The sequence below is a fragment of the Rhamphochromis sp. 'chilingali' genome (genome assembly GCF_963969265.1).
Source record: "Rhamphochromis sp. 'chilingali' genome assembly, chromosome: 14".
NCBI classification, from domain to species: domain Eukaryota; kingdom Metazoa; phylum Chordata; class Actinopteri; order Cichliformes; family Cichlidae; genus Rhamphochromis; species Rhamphochromis sp. 'chilingali'.
Window position 1 is genome coordinate 27,297,320 of NC_137941.1, and position 20,313 is coordinate 27,317,632.

Genomic DNA, 20,313 nt, shown 5'->3' on the forward strand with positions numbered 1-20,313 from the left:
CTGATAAGGCTGTCATCCATGACTACCAGTAAACAGTGTTTGTCTGTATGCTGCCATGTGTTGACTTGTTGTTGTGCTAGATACTTGAAATACAAACACATATGCTAAGTTTCTCTATATGACTTTATCAGTCTCTCACATTGGTGTGGAGGAATTTTTGAGTTTTTTGCAACGTTGTTTCAGTACATTAAGATTTACAGGCAGTCCGGTGTGATCTAGTGTGGACAAAGAGTTAGCTGTCAGACAAGTGGCCTCATCGCCTTGATGATACTTGCCCTGTTAATTGCAATGGAAACTGTAAGGGTTTTTTTTTTCCTCAGAGGACTGCATAGAGCCCTGTGGAAAAAAAACTTTCTGAGCACAAAAAGAAGTCTTTGCCAATCAACTATTCTGGAAATGCAGAATCCTGACATTTATTCCAGTTTAGTTGTATTGATTAGTATAATTCTCTCCATGTGTCTCCTCCATGCTTTCTGAAAGTTTATTTTGTGGCTAAATCAGCCCACTGTGGAGTTAGCTGTGGGCTACGCTTAATTTATCAGAGGCTCAAAATATTGAGCCAGGAGAGTCATCCACAGGCCAGCTCATAGTCATATGAGAATTGCATACTTGCTGACTTTGCACATGGTGGTGGATGCACATCTGGCTGGGGACTTGTTGCCTTGGCTACAGGCTGGAACTGACTTTTTTGGTTGTTGCTGTTTATTGTTTGTTGCCTGTTCCACTTCCTGCATGGTGATTTAAGTGTGCTTGTGTGTGTGTGTGTGTGTGTGTGTGTGTGTGTGTGTGTGTGTGTGTGTGTGTGTGTGTGTGTGTGTGTGTGTGCCTATATACCCTGATTTGTTTTGCAGATTGCTCCTTTCTCTCTGCCCCCATTCCACTCTCTCATTCTTTCCCTTCTGCTTCACTCTTGCATCACGTTGTCTAACTCAAGTTGCTCTGGCAAGACCTTCAACCACCCCCACCATTCTCTCTCCCGTACTCTCTTTCTCTCTTTTGTCTCTGTCACTTTCTCCTCCAGCTACATTCCACTGTGTGCCACAGATCTGATGCGATAACTCAGCTGGTTCAGACCCGTTGGAGTGTCATAATGAATGACAAAGAAGGGACTGATGTCACTAGAGGCAACTGAGGTTCCTCACTCTGCCTCTCTTGTGGCTTTACCTATTGTGTTCATGCTTCATCCATGTCTCTCCGATCTTGATTCCTAGAAACAAAAAACAAGGGTGGAGGTATCACAGCTGACCTCACAGCCTCAGTGTCTCACAGACAGTGTCTGAGCTGGCTTTTTTGCCAGCAAGAGCCCTGAGGGAAAACGCAGTAATGGCCATAATGATGATGAATGAAGCTCTGAAACTGTGACAGGTAGGAGCAGATTTGTGGAGGCCCTATCACCCATCTTCTGTATCATAAAAAACCCCTACAGTTTAGCCCACGCATGCATTCCTTTCAAGAATCTGCCTCTCCAAGACAGTGCAGACATAGTGGTGGATTGTGTGCGTGCGTGCGTTTCCTGACTCTTACTCCACTGAGGACAGGAACTTCATTACAGACCAGCATTCAGACCTGTTTTGGAATAACAGGGGAAGATATTTTTCACCTCTCAGCTTCCCTGCTTAAATGTCATTACCCACGTAATTCCTGTTGAAAAGTTCTTTCTTGTCTAATAATAGTCAGCAATATTATTCTGCTGCTTAATGGGCTGGGAAAAGAAAAAAAAATGGAGTAGCAGTTATAGGGTGTTCCTGTTCTCTCACTTGCAGTTCTTCAAAGTGAGAGGGAGAGAACAGTAATTAGTGTATCCACAGTTAGAGTCTGTTGTTCTTGCATGCTGGAGCCTTGATTGGGGTAATTAGCTTTGACAACGGAGTCAAAGCTTGTTTTGGACTACAGGTTTTTCACTCCACTTTATTGTGATCACACTGCAAATTTATGCGCTGATGCCTTTGGGATTTTTTTTTTTTTAGAAAGTTGTATGGGGAATGCAATGATATGCAGAATTTGTGTTTTTACTGAGAGAAGATTGCCAGACTGCAATATTCAAGCAGCTGTTAACTGTGTATTGCATGTTCATGTGTTTCAAGGGCTGCTTCAGAAGCATGTTGACAAAATAACACATTTTTATTATTTTATTAATAACAAATTAGTGATGCTACCAGGAAAAAAAGAAAAGAAAAATCCAGTCAGGTTTAAATCAAGGAGAAATTATTGCCTAAAATTTTGCTGGCAAACATATTGGTAATATGAGCTCTCTATATAGACAACCAGGAGACGGAGTATTGTTATTATTTGTTTGGAGTCACTTTTGCAAGCTTTAGAAACCAACTCCCAGAGCTTGCATGTGACGCTTTAGAAACTAAATGTTCTACTGTCCTTTGTTTTTGTTCTTTGCTATGCTGTGAGTAAGCAGTAGATTTATCTGAATGCAAAAACCGCCTGCTGTTGGATATGACACCAATGAGAACAATCATAGTCAACCAAATCAGTCAGTTTCCTTTCAAATGAAACAGACTAGAGTTGGAGATTTTGGTGATTATCGATGCATATAACAAAGTAGCTTACGGGGACTTCCCCTCTGTGCCAGTGGCTTATGTAATGGAAGTAATGACCCCCTGTTGGTTTCCAACTGGCTGCCCTACATGGAGCCTAATATTCTCATTCTAATTTGTTTAAAAGGCATAATTTCACATTTCAGTTCACAGCTCTGAACTTCCTGGCTGCAGTCTTCTCCGTTTTAATGCAGTGCTAAAAGTGTAGATTCTTAAAAACAAGTTTCCACAAAACTTGATCAAAGTAGCAGAAAAAAAAACATTAAATGATGAATATGAATCTCTGTAAAACAGTTAAAAAAAAACATTTCATGTCAAGGGGTATTAAAAAAAGTTTAATATTCCTGCAAAAATACCTTTATAAGGTTTATAGTGTGTAGATACACTATGTATATGGAAAATGGATGAAATACTACTTTGGAGTAGTTTCCTTTGCCAACATATTAGACCTGGAAGGGATCATATTTGGATGAGAAGATAAAATGCTACGTTATAAGCTTATGTTAGCAAGCTATACTAGCTGCAACACATACCTGCTAGCAAGTGCTAAATGACATAATAATAAAACACTACAATTAGAGTCTTGTAAAGTAGAATACAAAGTATATTGAATGAGCTGCTCCACATAAAATGATACATTATCAGACTGTTCAATCCAAAATGTTCCAAATCGTCCCAGCAGGACAAACACGGACAAAGGGTCCAGTGACTAGCCTAGCAGATGACTAGCAGCTACAGCTGCCTCTGTCAACACACCTGTCAATCAAAGCAGCCTCATTCCTAATTTTTATGAATAGGGGTGCAATCCACAGAGTCCAAAGCTAATTTTTGTACCAGTTTGGAAACATGCTTTTTTACTTCAAGTTCAAGTGGCCACTTGAGGAACTGCAGTTTTTGGCTGCTCCGCATTAGCTTCATTTTTCAGCCCCATTGATAGTTGCTTGGATTTATGGTGCTGTCCAATGAATCTCTTCTGAGTTTCACTTTAAAAGCATCTGCTTTGACTTGAGCAATATTTTATATCAGAAATATTGAAAATTGACGATATAGTGAAATTCCAAACAGCACAAATTCTATTCAAAGCAAAAAATAAAGAACTGCCAGGTAATATTCAGAGTATGTTTTTTTTGAAAGAAGGAAGTTATAATTTAAGGGGTTTTTGTAACTTCAAAACAATGAAGGTACGTACTACAAGAAAAGGCTTTTGTGTTTCTGTTCAAGGAGTGAAACTATGGAACAAACTGAATATGGAATTAAAGCAATGTCCAAACATAAAACTGTTCAAAAAGAGTTATAAAAATATGATCTTCTCGATCTATAAAGAAAAGGAAAATATTTAAATTAAGTGAATGTCTCTATTTAAAAACAAACAAACAAAAAATTCATGATGTGATATTATAGTATATAGTATATCAGAAATCTGTTCACTATTTTTATTACAAATTATATCAGTAAGGAAGCTGACTAAATATTCACTGATAATTTATGGGACAGGGGTGGGATTAAATAAGTGTATACTTCTTCCCACTCCCTTTCAACATGTAAATTAATCAGAATGTTTTTTTGTATGTAATTTGTATAGTATATTTTTTTTCTCTCATTTCTTTTCTAAATGTACTTGTATATTGTTCACATGTTGAAATAAATTACCAATCAATCAATCAATCTGTAAGTCCCTTCAGCTATTGACTTACAGCTTTTCTCAGTTAAACTCGACATGATTTACTGCTCATGAAAAATGTTCCGTACAGTTCAAAGACATGCAGTGTCTTGTTGAGCTACCTTCTGTTTATTTGTGCTGGGAGTGAGGAGCGGGTGATAGAAGCTATTATTGGATCAGTAATTAAATGTTTTGATTTGACAGTCATTTAGTATCCTTCCAGCCAAGATCTATTTAATAAAAAGTGAATTTGAGAAAGGAAGTCTAGGGGATTGGAGACATATCCTGGCTACCACCTCTCTCATTTGATTTATGAATGATAACAAGCACTGGGATGTGCACCTACACACAGAGAGAAAGCTAGATTTAAACACAAGTTCATGCACATTTTAAAATCCTGTTTAACTCCGCCTTACTGCCTGAGAAAATGGAAACAATACTTCATCAAGAATGAGGAGAAAATGAATCACAGAGCAAAGAAAGAAAGCATAAAACAAACACAACAGGTTAAGGTTGAAAGCAAAGGGCTTTGAAGGCATCTGCCTTTTGTGAAAGACAAGACAGCATTCTCCTTGTGTAGAGCAATGATTGTGTGAGGTGATTCCCCTTGAGCTCTCCTGAGGATGAAAGTCACTTGTTCAGCAACAGTCTAGGAAAATAAAAAAGTCCTGAGGTAGTAGGTGAAGAAGGAGCTTTAGGTAAGTGCAAAGTGCTGATATGAGTACTTTGGGGGAAATTGCTCCCCTTTCTGATGTAAATCAATAGTTATTATGTAGTATTTTGGGGAGGGATGTTCAAGCGGCTCACTTGAATTACAAGGAGTATTTCCAGTAGCTTGTTTCCTGCTTAATCCAAGAAAGGATCATCTCAAAAAGTTGATTCTGCTCACCTGGGCGTAACGTTTTCAGTGGGAGAAATGTGTTGTCACTCATCCAAGTGACTCCTTCAGTCTGAGCTGACTGCAGGTTTCCCCAACCTTTTAAACAGTGCATCTGCATAATGACTGAAACTAGCACCACTGACGAACAATGGGCTGTGAGGTCAGTTTTATATTAGTGATCAGGAAAGTGCAGTTTCACGTAAACTAACCCTTACTGAAGGAGTCCTGGTGAAGGCCCAAAGCTAAACACTAACCCACATTTCTAACCTGGCTAAGGGGCAGGTTGTATAAAGGAACAGAGACAGAGATACTGACGGGAGTAACGAGGTCTGAGATGGAGGAACAGAAGCAGAGTCAACTCTTCTAAGAAATCCCAAAGGAGAATAAGGCAAGCGTGACAAGAAGACAATAGACAGACACATGTTTGCAGGAGCTGTGAAAAGGAGCAGGTGGAGGATACACAGACAGAACAGAAAGATGGGAGGAGAAGTGAAAGCAGGAGAGATTAGAGGAGTTAGCATCTCTTTGATGCTTAATTATTAACAGCGGCCTTTGTCTATGTAATAGCGTTTACTTGCATCAGCTTAATATGATTATTCACAGTGTTTGCTGATGAATATTTAGTGTAAGGAAATTAGAGCTCTGCTCAAAGAAACATGTTTCAGTGCATCACATTTGCACAGTTTAAATATGGCATATAAAAGAGCCTGTATTTAAGCATTTTTCCCTGCTTGACACTAGATTATTGCATTACGGGTAGTTTTTGTCAGTTCCGTTGCTGTAACTAATTATAGTGTGTTAATCTGAAGTATGCATTTAGTCTTCGAGTCACAGCACATGCTGATTCCCAATTAATGAACAGGATGTAAACCAATTAGAAAATTCTGATATGATGCCTTTTCACAAACACTTCTTTGCTATCATTATTTCAGCAGATGTTTGTGAATGATCCTGGTGTGCCTTCACAAAACGTATTACAGTAAAAATGTGCTTTCATTTGAGAATCAACTAGATAACATCAGAGTATAGATGATACAGATCAAACATTAAACAGAGCATTTTCTCTCTAATGTCTGTTTGTTCTCTTCATACTAAATTTTACTCGGTCTTGGGTTCATTTTTGATCAGTTTTTGACTGTCGATGCTCACATAGAGTCTATGACCCACTCTTGCTTTTTCCATTAAAAATATAGTGCTAAACTCAGGACTGTTGTCTCAAAAAGTGAACTTGTTCATGCCTTCATCTCCTTCCGCTTGGATTACTGCAATGCTCCATTTCCTTGTCTGTCTAAAGTGTCTATTAATCGCCTCCAGTCTGTCCAAAATGCTGCTTCAAGGCTTTTAACTCACCCTTATAAATTATCTCATATCACCCAAATGTTAAAAAGTGTCTGCACATGCTTCAAGTTTAGGTATCATTTTAAAATCTTGGTTCTTACTTTTATGGCCTTACAAGGTGAGGCACCCATTTATCACTTACTCCACTCCTGCTCTCCAAGCCTGATCCTTAGTTCCACTCCTGGAAGCCTTCTACCCGTCTAAAAAGTAAGAGGGATTGTCCATTCCAGACCTTAGCTCCAAATCTGTGAAAGTGTTTGCTGCTCTCTCTTTGCATCATGTAAAAAACAGCTTACAGCCCATCTGTTCAGACGGGCATTTGGGTAATGTTCTTTGCTTTGTTGTTTTACTTGTCATGTGCGTAATAAGTGAAGTACATTCATAATATGATATGATACAGTATGGGGCAGCAACAAAGGCATCCTCTTTTACCCCTGCAGCCACTCCCTTTCAATAACTCCTCCTGCAGAAAACACATTTGTTCTTCTGCTAGTTTATAGTTTAGCTGCTATTGACATAGCTGCTAATGTTTCTTAAAGTCTTGTGTATTTGTCAAAGTGAGGAAGGTGTAGTCAACTACAGTGAGTGGAAACATGTCCTTGGTATCTTGTTGTGCTGCTTGGTATGACATGTGGTAACAAAATGTTATCAGTTGCTAACAGTGGCTACACGTGAACTACTTTTAAGAGTCCTGACTTTAAAGGATATTTTTTTTGTTTTTCTTTTATTCCAATTATTAATTGGTGAGTCTTCCACAGTGTGTGTTGTGCCCTGTCTCCTTCCTATCACACCCAGCAGATGGCTGCCTCTGCTTGAGCCCGGTTTTATGGACTTTTCTTACCATACACTATACAGCACTGTGAGGTGAGTGTTGTTGTGATTTGTCACTATATGATGAAAATTATAATGAGTATGATGAAATTGAATTGAAAGTGAAATGAACCGAATTGAAGTCAGTTCATTTCAGCAGAAAAGCATTTGTCTGCATGACTCTGCCTCCAACACAGAAAAGAACACAGAACTAACAAAGTGCAGGTAAATGGGGACATCTGAAACGAAGCTGCATACTCCAGCAAACATTGACATGCATGTCACATTTGTTTTTGCTCGCTTGCTTTCAAATTACTTTTGCTCATTCTGAAGGTCTTTCCATTTTCTTGCCCATATCTGCTTCTTCTTCTTCATTGTCAGAGATCCCTCCAAATCTACTTATCAAAAGTGGGCATGACAAAAGGGGTGTGGCAAATGAGAGGAAGTGGGAATGAAAGGGTTTTGTTAAATGCATTATGGATCTAGGACACAGACAGATGGATAAATGGGAGGAAATAGAGAGTGGAACAGATGGGAACCAGACAGCATAAACTGACAACATAGGAAGAGCTGTATGGTCACAGAGGGCCATCTGGAATCTGTCTGTTTTTGTCTTTGTATTGTGTTTTCTGGTGTTTGCTTATTAATGACTTTTTCTGTGTTTCACATGGGAGAAAGGAAATATCTAACACTTTAATAACAAACCTCTGATTAATGTTTGCAAAGTAAACTGATGAATGCAGAATGCAGCCGTCATACTGGCTCTTTGGGATAGCCCATCCAGCATATGTGCAACACTCCAGTGACTCATCAGATGGAAATACAGGGTCACACTTCATGGTAATGGTCATACACCCTGACTCAGAGTCTGTCTGCGAACTGTGGTCCACCAGCCACGTAGGCATCCGGCGTGATTCATGAGCCATATCTGGTATTTATTACCAAATTGGATAGTTGGATTCTTTGTAGACTAGAAAAAGTTTTTGTTTCAATAGGACAAAATATTAGTTTGATACAGTCCATCAAAATGAAGGTGAAGCAAAACTACTACAAAACTGGTTCTCTTCAGTATTACTTTAAAACACACCAGTCATTTGCATTCCTTGCATTAAATCTTTCCAGTTTGTCTGAGGCTCAGAGGAAGTACAGACTCAGTTAAGAGCAGCCAAGGAAGGCAGCTGTGCCTAAAATTTGGCTGGGGATTTGGTGGGCTTTATAACTCGCTAGTTGTGCTTTGCTACAGCCACATATGCAACCTGCAGTGATGAGCAAATTTATAATGCTTTGTATGTGCTAAGACTTTAGTTACTGAATAAAATATAAGCACATTTTTGCTTATATTAAAGTCACGTAAGATTTTAAATTAAATTATTCATAAGCAGACAAAGCACTGAGAAGCCAATGTTCAGCTTTTTATTTTATTTATGTTTAATTTATTTATGTTTTCCACATTACGGTTAATTCAGTCTGCCTGAAAAGCAGAACTATGACAGATGGTAAATGGACTGGTTCATATCTAAAAGCACTCAAAGTGCTTTGCACAACTTGTCTCATTCACCCATTCACACAAGTACTTCCTATTTACCATTCACACACATTAATACTTCAGTTGATGCATCAGGGCGCAACTTGGGGTTAGTATCTCGCCCAAGGATGCAGGATGCATGCAGAGAGACGCAGGCAACCATTAACATTTATGGTTAACTTAGGATAGCAAATTAACCTTTGAACTGTGGGACGAAGTTGAAGAACAGGGAAAACACACAAACTGAGATAGCTATACAGAGAAAACTTGTTTTCTGTAAACATGTTTATTTCTGCTCTAAATTTGGGAATTTTAACCTGTTTTTTGTGCACAGTCTCAAGTGGCCACTTGAAGAACTGCAGTGGAATAGAAAGCTGTAACTGCCCTGGCATGTAAAATTAATAAGTTAACAAACATATTTCTATGAAAACGACTGGGGTTTGTGTGTGTGTGTGTGTGTGAGCGAGTGAGTGAGAGAGAAAACTCTAGTCTGAAGGCAAATGGCCAATTCTTTGCACCACTTAAATTGCAGCCACCCAAAATTTGTCCAGTGGACACGGATTCATCTAAAAAAAAGAAACATGATTCAGCTTCTCACAGAGCTCAATGAGAGAACATTCAAACCCAGATTAGAAAAAAGTAGAAGGCCCACAACGATTACATAACTGACTTTAGTCTGTTGTCATAATACTTTGTGTTATGGGTTTAGTCAGATTTGAAATGTTAACTCTTTTTCCACTCAACATTGTTTCTTAGTAACTAAACAAGCCAAAACGTCTCATTCTTCCTTAATATGTGAGTCTCTAGAAAACCGTCTGCTGCTTAGCTTTTGACAGCAGTAAATTTACTCATCTGTCAGCACCAACACACCCACATATTGTTCCGATTTCCAAGCAGGCAGTGCCTCTGTTCTGTATGTGTGAAATATCTGCCTTCATACCAGAGAGTGACCCATAATTCCCACGGTGGTGATAAGACTCCATCTTCATGGATAGGCCATTCAAAGTCATTTTAGTCATACAGCCCTGTGAAAAGCTAAAGCCAAGTTCAGTAGCTCGTAGAACCAGCTTTAGCAGTAACCGTTTTCTGTGTGACTTTATCAGTCACTCACATCATTGTGGAGAAATTTTGGGACACTTTTCTATATAACTGTGATGGCTGCAGTTACAGCTCCACAGTGGTAATATCCACCAAATATTAGTGTAGAGGCTTATACATAACACTACACTAACATTTTTCTTTCTTTAAATAGGGTTTAATTTACAGGATAATAACTGGTTTTGGTTTAGAATTAATTCACGTATCCACATAACACTGCATTCTAAAATAAGTGCGCACATTTTAGTTTACACTGTTATGTATGATTTAATCTCTTTGTTTTCTGAGTTAACTGAGTTGCAGCTACTCCAGTCCCTTGATTGACGAGCCAAGAGGTGGAAAAGGGGCGGAGCCAGCATATATGGAGGACAGCAAATTGGCTCATACCATAACTCTTGATCATGGAGGGGGGGAATTGGGATTTGTTATGTTAGTTTCAGTTAGGTTTTGTGTGTTCTACCCCTTTTTGTGTTTTTGTGGGCTGATCAGCCACTATTTAAGTTTCCCCTTTGGCTCGTTTAGAGAGGTCAGTTTGTTTGAGTTATCAGTATTATTTGATTGATCTATGAGTAGAGTTCTGTTATTTTGACCTCTCTTATGGGCCCAAGATTTTGATTTTTTTTTTTTTGTATGATTTAACCAACTATGTTTTTGGGTTCAACAAAAAAAAAAAAAAACATTTTTGGATTTTAACCTGTGCCTGACTTTCTTTCACTGCTCAGTTCATCACAATGACACTGGTTCAGTTCATTATAGTTTTGTAGTCTCTTAAGGTCCTACTACAGCACAGGTGTCGAACTCCAGGCCTCGAGGGCCGGTGTCCTGCATGTTTTAGATGTGTCCTTGATCCAACATAGCTGATTTACATGGCTAGATTATCACCTCAACATGTCTTGAAGTGCTCCAGAAGCCTGTTAACGAACTAATAATTTGATTCAGGTGTGTTGAAACAGGGTGATATCTAAAACCTGCGGGACACCGGCCCTCGAGGCCTGGAGTTCGACACCCCTGTACTACAGCATTTCAATTAGGCTGGGGTCTGCGAATTTGAGTGGCCCATTGCAACACCTTCATTCTTCTTGTTAGCTGTGATTGGGACCTTTGTCGTATTACATGACCCAATTTTGGCCAAGCTTGAGAGATTCAACATTAGAACACTTTGATAAACAGAGGAGCTTTTGGTCAACTCATTGACTGCAAAGCCAAAATTTCCCTACTCCAATATGGTGATCAACAGTTGCTATTTATCCTGATATGTTGGCTTGTTTTTCACCGATAGCGACTTTGTGCTTTTTGGCCAAACATCTCCGCTTTCATCTCATCCGCCCTAAGACATTGACAGAAGCTATGTAGGGGTTTGTTCTTGGGCGTTTTTTAGCTTTTGAGTTTTTTGCGTTTTCTCTCTTCAGACATCCAGCTGGGACATCCAGTCATGAGAAAAATAAAAACTATCTTGAATGTTCTCCATCTGTGAAAAATCTTTCTCACTGTTGACTGCAGTCAAAGGACACTGTCATTCAGGTCATAGATGAGTCAGTGTAATAGTGGTGATGATCATAATGAATGTGCAATTTAGGGGACATGATAAGGTCAGAGAGACGCAATCATAATTACCCAAATGACAGCTAAACCTAGTTGTTCATCTTCATTTGAGGAAGTCTGAACTTGCTCATGATTTTGAAAGCTTGTCATTGGAGGGGAGGTCTTTAGTGCATGCCTCTGTCATATGAAGTTCATCACATTGTTTTCAAAACATCACCAAATTTGGGGAACATCCCTTAATGACTGATATCCCTTTAATATCTCGAACATGTCATATCTAAAAAAAAAAGTAAACTGGGACATTTACAGTAATTTTTGGGAGGATCTTTTAACCACTTCACATCACTGAAAAAAATTCTAACCAAGGGAGATTGTATTACTTCTTGTATTATAGGCTAGGACTTATCCAGACATGGGGGAAATTAAATCTCATTCACTTGACTTTCCTTAGTTTGGATGGAAAGCAGAATACAAAAAAGAATCTGTGACCAACACTCAGAAAAAGCTGACTCAAACCTTTCTTTTATGAGGCAACAGTGCAAACAGGATGGGTAGATTAAAGACAGAGACATCTGAACATATCAGTTAATGTTTCCCTCTTCTTGCAGTGTTAGCAGTGACATCTGGACACCAGTAATGTGAAGACTCGGTAGAAAGCTGAATCTGATATTTGGATTCGTGTATTTCTGTCTCTTTGTGATGTGGATGCACATCTGTGGGTCTCTGCCCAGCCTATTCATAGACCAACCACTTGAGCAGGCTCGAGGGGCCTCCCATGGGAATCCGTGTGAATGTATAGATGTCATACGGAAGGATTTAGTTTGTTTGATATGATGCTGCCCATCTTGCTCCCATTGTCTATGCACCTCTTTATTCATCTTAATTTTCTGTTTTGGAAGCCTCTTAATCCTTTCACCTTGCTACGTTGCCTTATCTTGTTCTAGCCCCTTTTCCACAGCTGTGTCCTCCTTGCTCCTGACTCCCTGACTTTCCCACACTTCCAGGCCTGTGAACATGACTGCTGTCCACACTGCCAAGGCCAACATTTCTACAGGATTGACCCATGTGGCCAAAAAGATGCTCGCTGCTGCCAAGGGGGGGAGGTTGTTTTATGTGTTATGTCAACAAGGACTGCCAGATCAGTGCCAGCTGTCTTCCAAACACCATCCAGTGGCAGTGGCACTGTACCCACAGCTTCCCTGTGGCAACTTCCCAGTGCCAACTGTACTGAAAAAACAACATGGACGGGTGTCGCAGTGCCAGCTTCCTGCCATCACATTAATACAGACTGGCATGGACTGACAGTAGTCTGGTCACATCCGCACACTTATTTGAAGGTGGGAGTGGGGGCATAGGCGTATCTCTTTACATTTAGCTACAGCCTGCGTGTGTGCGCGTGGACTTCTGTGCTGAACTTTTAGCTACTTAAGATGTTTAGATTCTTATCATGATAACATACCATGAGTGAAAGATAGTCCTAGTCAGACTGATAAGTGGATTTGATAACCAAGACTGATAACCCAGAGTTCAGAAGAACTCTGTTGTCTTACACTAAATGCTGACTTTCTGAGAATTTTTCTCTTTACTTCACTTTGTATTAGAAAAATAAATGAAATCTTTTAATGACTTTACTTTGAAAAGTCTTTTTAATTTAGACTTTGTAGCTGTGCAACATGTTCCAGATGGGTCATTAGAGGTAAAGTTAAGCCTCATATTGTTGTGTAATCCTGTTCTCAAGTCACAGAAAGGATCTTGATGTTGCAGTAATGCAAGCAGGATTTCCTTGGCTCAGGAGGTAACAATTTATAACAGAAACCTTGTATCAAAAACCCGCTAGCAATAAAGACTAGTTAGATTATAGGAAATGTGAGATCAGAATAGAAAAAAATAATATCATCTCAATGGCAAAGACAGAGAGGGGGAAAGGCTGGACTCGAGGAATCCTGAATAGACATCTTTTGGTGAATTCTGTTATCCTCCCCGTCCCCTTAAAGAGCCAATAACTGTGTAGTAGCAGCCATATTATAGAAAGAACATGAAGTGCTTTAGTCTTGGTTTTCTATATTCATACCATGAATTAGCACAGCATTTGTTCAGTGCTCTGGTGGTCTGTTGATTATGGCGCTCTGAACGGACCCATAAATAACGCCATAATGTGTAACCTAATCATATAATCTTGTGTATAACTTGATGGGAAAATCTTTTTAAACATTTTCTTGAGCAAAGAATACAAGTGAACGTGTTTTTTATGCCTGTTTGACCACTGAAGTCATTTAGTTGGGGACTCCAATTTTAAACAAAAAACCTGCCCAGTTAACTGCCCAGAGATGCCTAGTAAGTGTAAAGACTTGCACACTTGTACACCTGCGGCACTATCAGTAAGGAGGCATATCTACTCGTAGTTATTGACCTTTGACCTCTACTGGTCAGCAGACATCAGATTCCTTTAGTCACAGCTGCCACTGAGCCAGAAAGGGGTCACGCCCTCCCATCTCCTTCCACCTCTGCAAATAGACACAGTGTTGCTTAAGAAGTTATCAACCACTCAGCTTTGCCGAGTGGTTGATTCATGCGCACAGAAGTCAAGAGACTTGTAACACATCTTTCACTGTGCCTGCAGTTTTGCATGTAGGTATTACATTCTTAGAAGGAAGTGAAGGCTCTTCCTGCCCTTCTTTATGTAGTCTATGTTTGTGATTCACTTTGATGGATCACATTAAGAGAACTATGTCGATGTTCCAAGAAACATTTGACACTCAGTGTAGATCTTGTTTGTTTTGCCTACAATGGCTTTAATTTCAGAGATAAACAGTGAGTGATCAGGTCACTGAAACACACAGGGCCATTTGTGCATGTGGTGTTGGTGGTCTTCCATTGACAGATCGACACTGCTTTACCAGTAGAGTTTGCAAGACAGCAGGTACACCTAGTGTGGTTGCCTACCTCTGGAAACACCTCCCTGCAGGGGAGTTTCCAGGATTTTTTAAATCCAAAAGCAGATTAATTTCAGATGTGAACTGAAGCTCAGAATAAAAAAAAAAAAGACAAGACACGTGCTAATAAAAGAACAATTTTTAATCGTTTTATGTTATCGCAGGCAGGTAGTAGCTGTATAAATACACACATTATTTTCCAGTTTTTTTCAGAGTGGGTTACGGCTTTAGTTCACATTTGATCAACTTTATTCCAGTCAACTTGTCAAATCTTAATCTGACTGTCCTGTCAAAACAAAGGTAAATAGAATTTGAAGCAGTTATTATTTACATATGATACAAAAATAGATTTCACAATAAAAGAGAGATATATTTACAATAAGAAGCTCTATAAAATACAAATATCTTTCTGTTATAAAAAGCCATTTTTAAAATAACTCTTCCAGCTCAAGTTTTGCACGAGGGAGTGTAATCTGGTCTGTGGCAGGATGAATTGTAATTCAAACAACGAATGCACCTTTAATGGGAGTCCATTACTTCATGGCTGCGCAGTATTCTTGTCCTACAAAGCTAATCTTAACCCTGACTGCAGTCTTTACAGCCATGTGGTCTGAAGTTAGTGCTGGGTTAACTTTGGGAGCGCTGAGCGGCTGGAACTGATGCTGTGGTCGAGCTACTTGGCAGCTGCTCCGCCATCCAGCTGCATCCTGTTGGGTGGTTTTCTGTGAGGGGTGGGCAGGTGCATGTTAACTGTTCAAGGGGGGTCCTCCAGACTTACACTCCCTCCTTCCCTCATGGCCAGGCTCCAAGCTGACTGTGGGCCTCTGTGTCACATGCCTAGACCAGACAGAGACGGACACGGTTAGAGCAGGACTCCCTGGCTCCTGGTTCTATTCTCAGAATGGTGGACGCTCAACTTTACAGGCTGCTCATCGTAAACACTGGTGGCCCCAATAAACACACCACACTCCGTTGCTAACAGAGGAGCTGGCTGACTGCCTGAACGGCTAATTGAATGTCCAACTTTACAGACAGACGGGATGTCTGCGAAAGACGGATGTGCAGTGGCTAAAACAGAGTAGGGAGCCCAAGGAACAGACATGGAAATAAGAAAAGTTCCTCACTCCCACCCCTGTCTCTTTCCAATACTGACATTTAAAGTTGAAATTTCCGACAGGGTTTACCCGGCACACATTCCTTATTCTCTGATGCAAGTTCCAACTCTGACAAGGCCTGAGCAAAGAGGAGGCGCAGCACAAACCAGCCGTCTATTAGCCTAACATAGTGTAAGCTACCAAATTGCCTTCTCAGGTTACAGATTTGTGCATTCCAAGTCAACTCAGGTCAAATATTATTATTAAAGCCCAGTAGGCTAGAGATGACAAATTTGCATACACCACGGAACATTCCCTACCTCTGGGTTGCCAAATATACAGCAGAGGTTCCAGATTCAGCCCACTGAATGGCTTTGCAGAGTGCAAAGACTGCAACAAGGAGGGCATAAATTTTGGAATTTTCACTGCTTTTTACATTTGGAAGAACTGCGCTGCTAGTTGATAAGAATGAATGGTGTGATGACAGCTGTTATTTAGGTCACTGCTGGGTTTGCAGTTTATCCTGACATCACTCAAGGCTACACGAGAGTAAGGTGGGGGTTTCTTTGCTTCACTACCACCACATATTGTTCAAACTGACTTGTTTTTCTAAAGACATCTCATCATTATCATTACAAATAGATGTTTTATTACCTGTAGATATTTTCACATTGGAGTTACACTTTACATGAAAAGAAAAGAAAGTAATAGGAATGATTTGGAGGGTTGAACTGGGCTGTATGTGACCCACAAACTAAAATAAGTTTGACACCCCTGCTCTACACTAAGAGGATCAATTTGGATAAAGAACAAAAGCCCAGAGGAAAATGCCTCCGTACAGGGTATATGTACCATGCACTGTATACACGGAAAGAGATAGGGGAAGAATAGACCAGGATGAAATTTATAAAGCAGCGTTCCACTGTGTATGATCTGCACTTCAAAGCTGAGTGACAGGTGAAAAGGGATACGCAGCCTTTCTCTCCAGTGTGGCCCTGGAGGCCTGGAGGTCCATATAGCAAGCCTCAGCCACTTCATAATCCTGACACATCATTGTTTCATAGAAACCTGCGGGGTGGCTCTCATGGCATTTTATGAGCAGTTGTTAACACAGCCGACACAGGGAACAAACGCTCCGGTTAATCCCGAGTAGCGGGTGGCGCCAGCATGCAGGCTAATTTATCATGGGGCTCTGACAGCCAGATTGCATTAGTGCTTACTCTCTAGTGTCTTGTCCAGGTCAGCGATGAAGTCCTCCAGCTCTTTAGTGTCGCCCAGTTTGGCTGCAATGGAGACACGCAGAAAGAATCACGATTTTGAAGCAGTTTAAATATAAGCTTCTTCAATCACTCATTACCACATATACAGTACAATACATAGCTTGTTTATGTCCATGAGTTTTCAAGGGCTTTTACTCACGTTTTGGTGACATTAGGGGAGGTGAGGTGGTGGTGATGGGGGAGAGCATGGTGGGCGAGTTCAGTCTCTCGTCGCTGAAGCTGAAGCTGTTTCTGTTGAGAGACTCGGCACCTGTCAGAAAGAGACAGAAGAGAAAATGCAGGCACATAAGATCAAGCGAGTACTCACTTTTCTCTACATCTGTGTCAGTGGAACAAGCTTCAGTGTGTAATCATCGCATTCTCCTCTAATGACACCCTTTCTCTATGGGCTGTCGCGTGCATGCCTCACAAACACGTGCGGGTACAGCACAAAAACTAAAGTGTTAAAATGAATCTCTACGGAAGTCTTTGTTTTTCTAGCAGCAAAAGTTTCTGGATGACTTTCAAAGCTAAAAAAGAAAAAGTCTCGATGACCATAAATCATGGATTAAAGCACCACTGAGGCTGTTAGTGACAGTAATATCAAAAGTTTTTCTGGGCAAAGAGGTCTCTAAAGGCAGCCAACTCTTCTCCTGCTCTTTAGTAAGATTTATCTTTGACATGTTCAAAACAGCAGAGCACGCTCTTATTTGGGATACTGTTTGTGTTTCTTATGCACCACCCAAATCTCTACACAGAGTCTTACATAAATGACCTAATAGTCACCTTTATTTTGCCGCACAGTACTTCAAACCACCACTCTTGCTTCACAGCAAGGAAGGTTCTGGGTTTGAATCCACCATCTGTGTGGCTGCTCCGGCTTCCTCGCACAGCCCAAAGACTTGCAGTTAGTGGGGTTAGATTAACTAGTGATTCTAAATTGTGTGAATGTGAGTGAGAATCTTTGCTTGTGGCAGACAAGTGACCTGTCGGGGTGTAGCTTGGATAGGGATAAATGTTTATCCGACAGCATGAGAGACTTTTTAAATCATTCTTTGTAGAAGTGCAAACCACACTGATAATAATGAATGTGTAGCTGTGAAGTGTGTGTGCTCAAACTAAGATTAGGCTACACTTAAAGATGCCGATGTGTATCTTGCACCATGTCTGAGATGTCAAGCACCCACTTGTTCCCGCCTCTCTGACCAATGCCTCTCCCGCAACTCTGGATTGTGGGAAATTGCACATGGGATAAAGGCAAAACACGCGGGAAGTGCAAGTGGATCACATGCAAACACACACACACACTGATGAGCCCTTAATGTCTGCACTTGACTTGAACCTGAATCCCTCTCATTTCTCAGCTTCCTCTGCTGCTCTATATTCATGTCTGTCTGTCCTTCTTATTCACTCCTACATTCTTCATACCACTTTCTGTGGCTCTGTCGCCTCTCTCACTCACACTGACACTCCAGGGTGCAGCTCCAAGACTTTTTTGTCATCTATCTACGCCTTCAACAGTCAATACATCCATCAGACTTTGAGACAATAGATGACCCCTGTGGGAGACAGCTCGTTCGTCATTACTTCACTACCATGGAGAGGACAGGGTTCAAGCAGGAATCCGATCCACTGATCAAATCAGCAAGCTCATTAGTGCCATAGACATGTGTTCAAACACCTTCCCTGTGTTTGTATCACTGATGTTGCTCCCTGCGAGATCATTAGTGATAATGGCCCCTGTTATTGTGCAATTATCTAGTTTTAAACATCTGATTCTCTTTCTAGTATATATCATACATTCGACTGTTTGGCCATCAAACCTGTACACCCTCTTTCCTCCCTTAGACGGCCCAACCCACTGGCATGTGTTTGGAAAAGTATATTTGCGCATGGGGACATGAAGCATATTTTTCTCTGTGTGTCAGCATATCCCACTTGCCCGCCTGAAGTCGGCTCTACAGATGGGGGAAGCTAGACTTTTAAGACACTGTATGGTAGAGTGATATGGTAACATATGACAGTAAACCCTTAGAGACGCAGCCACAAAATAGGGGCAGGTGTGCCAAAATATGCAGCTCAACGTGACGCCAACATCTCTGAAGCATGAGAAAGGGATTTTCTCTCACTGCTACTCTCCCTGCGTGCGAGCATACATGAAGGCGTATGCAACAGTTTGACGCTCGACTTGGGTGCCCTCTGGATGCGGCACTGTAAATGCAAACAATACCCTAATCAATTCAAAATAGTCTGTATGCTTATCTGTGCCTCATACACCTGTGAGAATGTTAATGTTTAACTTTCAGTAAGTTTAGCAGTGTGGTGATCCCGATTCCAGTTATGTCGTGTTTGCACTTCTTGTGGATGTGGAATGTGGTCTCTAGCATTTCCTCCTGTTGAGAATAATGATTCCTGCTCAGTTTTCTTGTTTAGTTGATGGTCAAATGTTTGCTAGCGTTTATGTAACTGGGCCACTGTGACATTAATCAGCAATACTAAATTAAAATTAAATAACACTCTCTTATGTTTATGTGTACTATATTACATTGATGTGACATATCCTCCTCAAGCCAAGTACACTCAAAATAAACAAGCTTGTGAACCTGGCTTTTTTTAAAAGGTTTCCTTACTTAGAGAGTTTGCATGTTTTTTACATAAAGCCTACTTTACAGTGTACCTGATAAGACACTACACACCCAAGGCATACAGTGCGCTATAGGAGGAGTGGTACTGTAGAGATAACAAACCCTGTGTCTTCAGTCTGCAGAGAAGTACAACGTGTCATTATTTTGTGACACTCTGTAACTCTTGCCTGACTGTCTGGGGTCCAATTTAATTGCTCCATGTTAAGGATGACAACAAAGTCGCGCCACTGAACCTTTCCACTGGTTAGATAACCATGGTAATACTGAGGAGCAGGTGAGCCGAGAGTAAATCACAATCCTTGCCCACTTACTTTCTGTGTCGCTGATGCCGCTGTCGCTGACGCTGGCGCTGCTCCTCCTCTTCATGGTCTTCAGGTGTTCGTCGTACCTGAAGTGTCGCCTCTCCACCGGCGATGTGAAGTCTTCGATCACCGCGTCGAACTCGCACAGCACATCGTTCAGATCCTCCTCATTGACGAACTTGGCTGCAAAGGGGTGGGGGGGGGGGGGGGATAATTCACAAAATTGAAATAAAATGTTACGCAAACTGTTGATGTTATGATTCAGGTCTGAAAATCATTCACGTAGCACATTATTCTATTCTTATATAAACACAACTGCAATTCAGTTATCGTACTCATATATAAGATAATATTTATATACATATATATTTAAAACAAACGACATTACCTTGAGGCTTCAGCTTTGGGGACTTCATGATTCCACTAGTTCGCTTAGAAATGATCCAGAAACGTCGTGAAAACTTCTAAATAAATAAATGTGGCCCTCAGCGTAAAGTCCCACTTCGTCGTAGGGTGCTTCAGGTCTTTATCTAACCTCCAGGTCCAGGACTGGCGCTTTTTAACGAGCCCTGAGGAGTGGGGGCGGAGACGCAGGGAAGGGAGGGGAAGCGTATGTGTGTGCGCGATCTCTTACGCGCTCGCCATTACCAATAAAGCTTCCCCCGGTTAAAGTTACGG

At 40.7% G+C, this 20,313-nt stretch overlaps 1 protein-coding gene across 1 annotated transcript; it reads right to left on the bottom strand.

Moving 5' to 3' along the window:
* Positions 1–14,459: 14,459 nt before the first annotated feature.
* On the bottom strand, positions 14,460–20,178 carry rgcc (regulator of cell cycle). The gene is made up of 5 exons (XM_080902288.1): positions 20,024–20,178; positions 19,645–19,818; positions 16,849–16,959; positions 16,650–16,712; positions 14,460–15,172 (listed from the first exon to the last, which is right to left on the bottom strand). The coding sequence occupies exons 1-5, from the start codon at positions 20,049–20,051 to the stop codon at positions 15,165–15,167; spliced, it is 384 nt and encodes a 127-aa protein (XP_080758414.1). The 5' UTR covers positions 20,052–20,178; the 3' UTR covers positions 14,460–15,164.
* Positions 20,179–20,313: the final 135 nt, after the last annotated feature.

Excerpts from the sequence above, each read along its gene's own strand:
- rgcc (XM_080902288.1), bottom strand. The coding sequence starts at position 20,051 with ATGAAGTCCCCAAAGCTGAAGCCTCAAG. Across the intron at positions 16,960-19,644 it reads CGGCATCAGCGACACAGAAA|GTGCCGAGTCTCTCAACAGA; the intron begins GTAAGTGGGCAA and ends TCTTTCTGACAG. Across the intron at positions 16,713-16,848 it reads TCCCCTAATGTCACCAAAAC|CCAAACTGGGCGACACTAAA; the intron begins GTGAGTAAAAGC and ends TCTCCATTGCAG.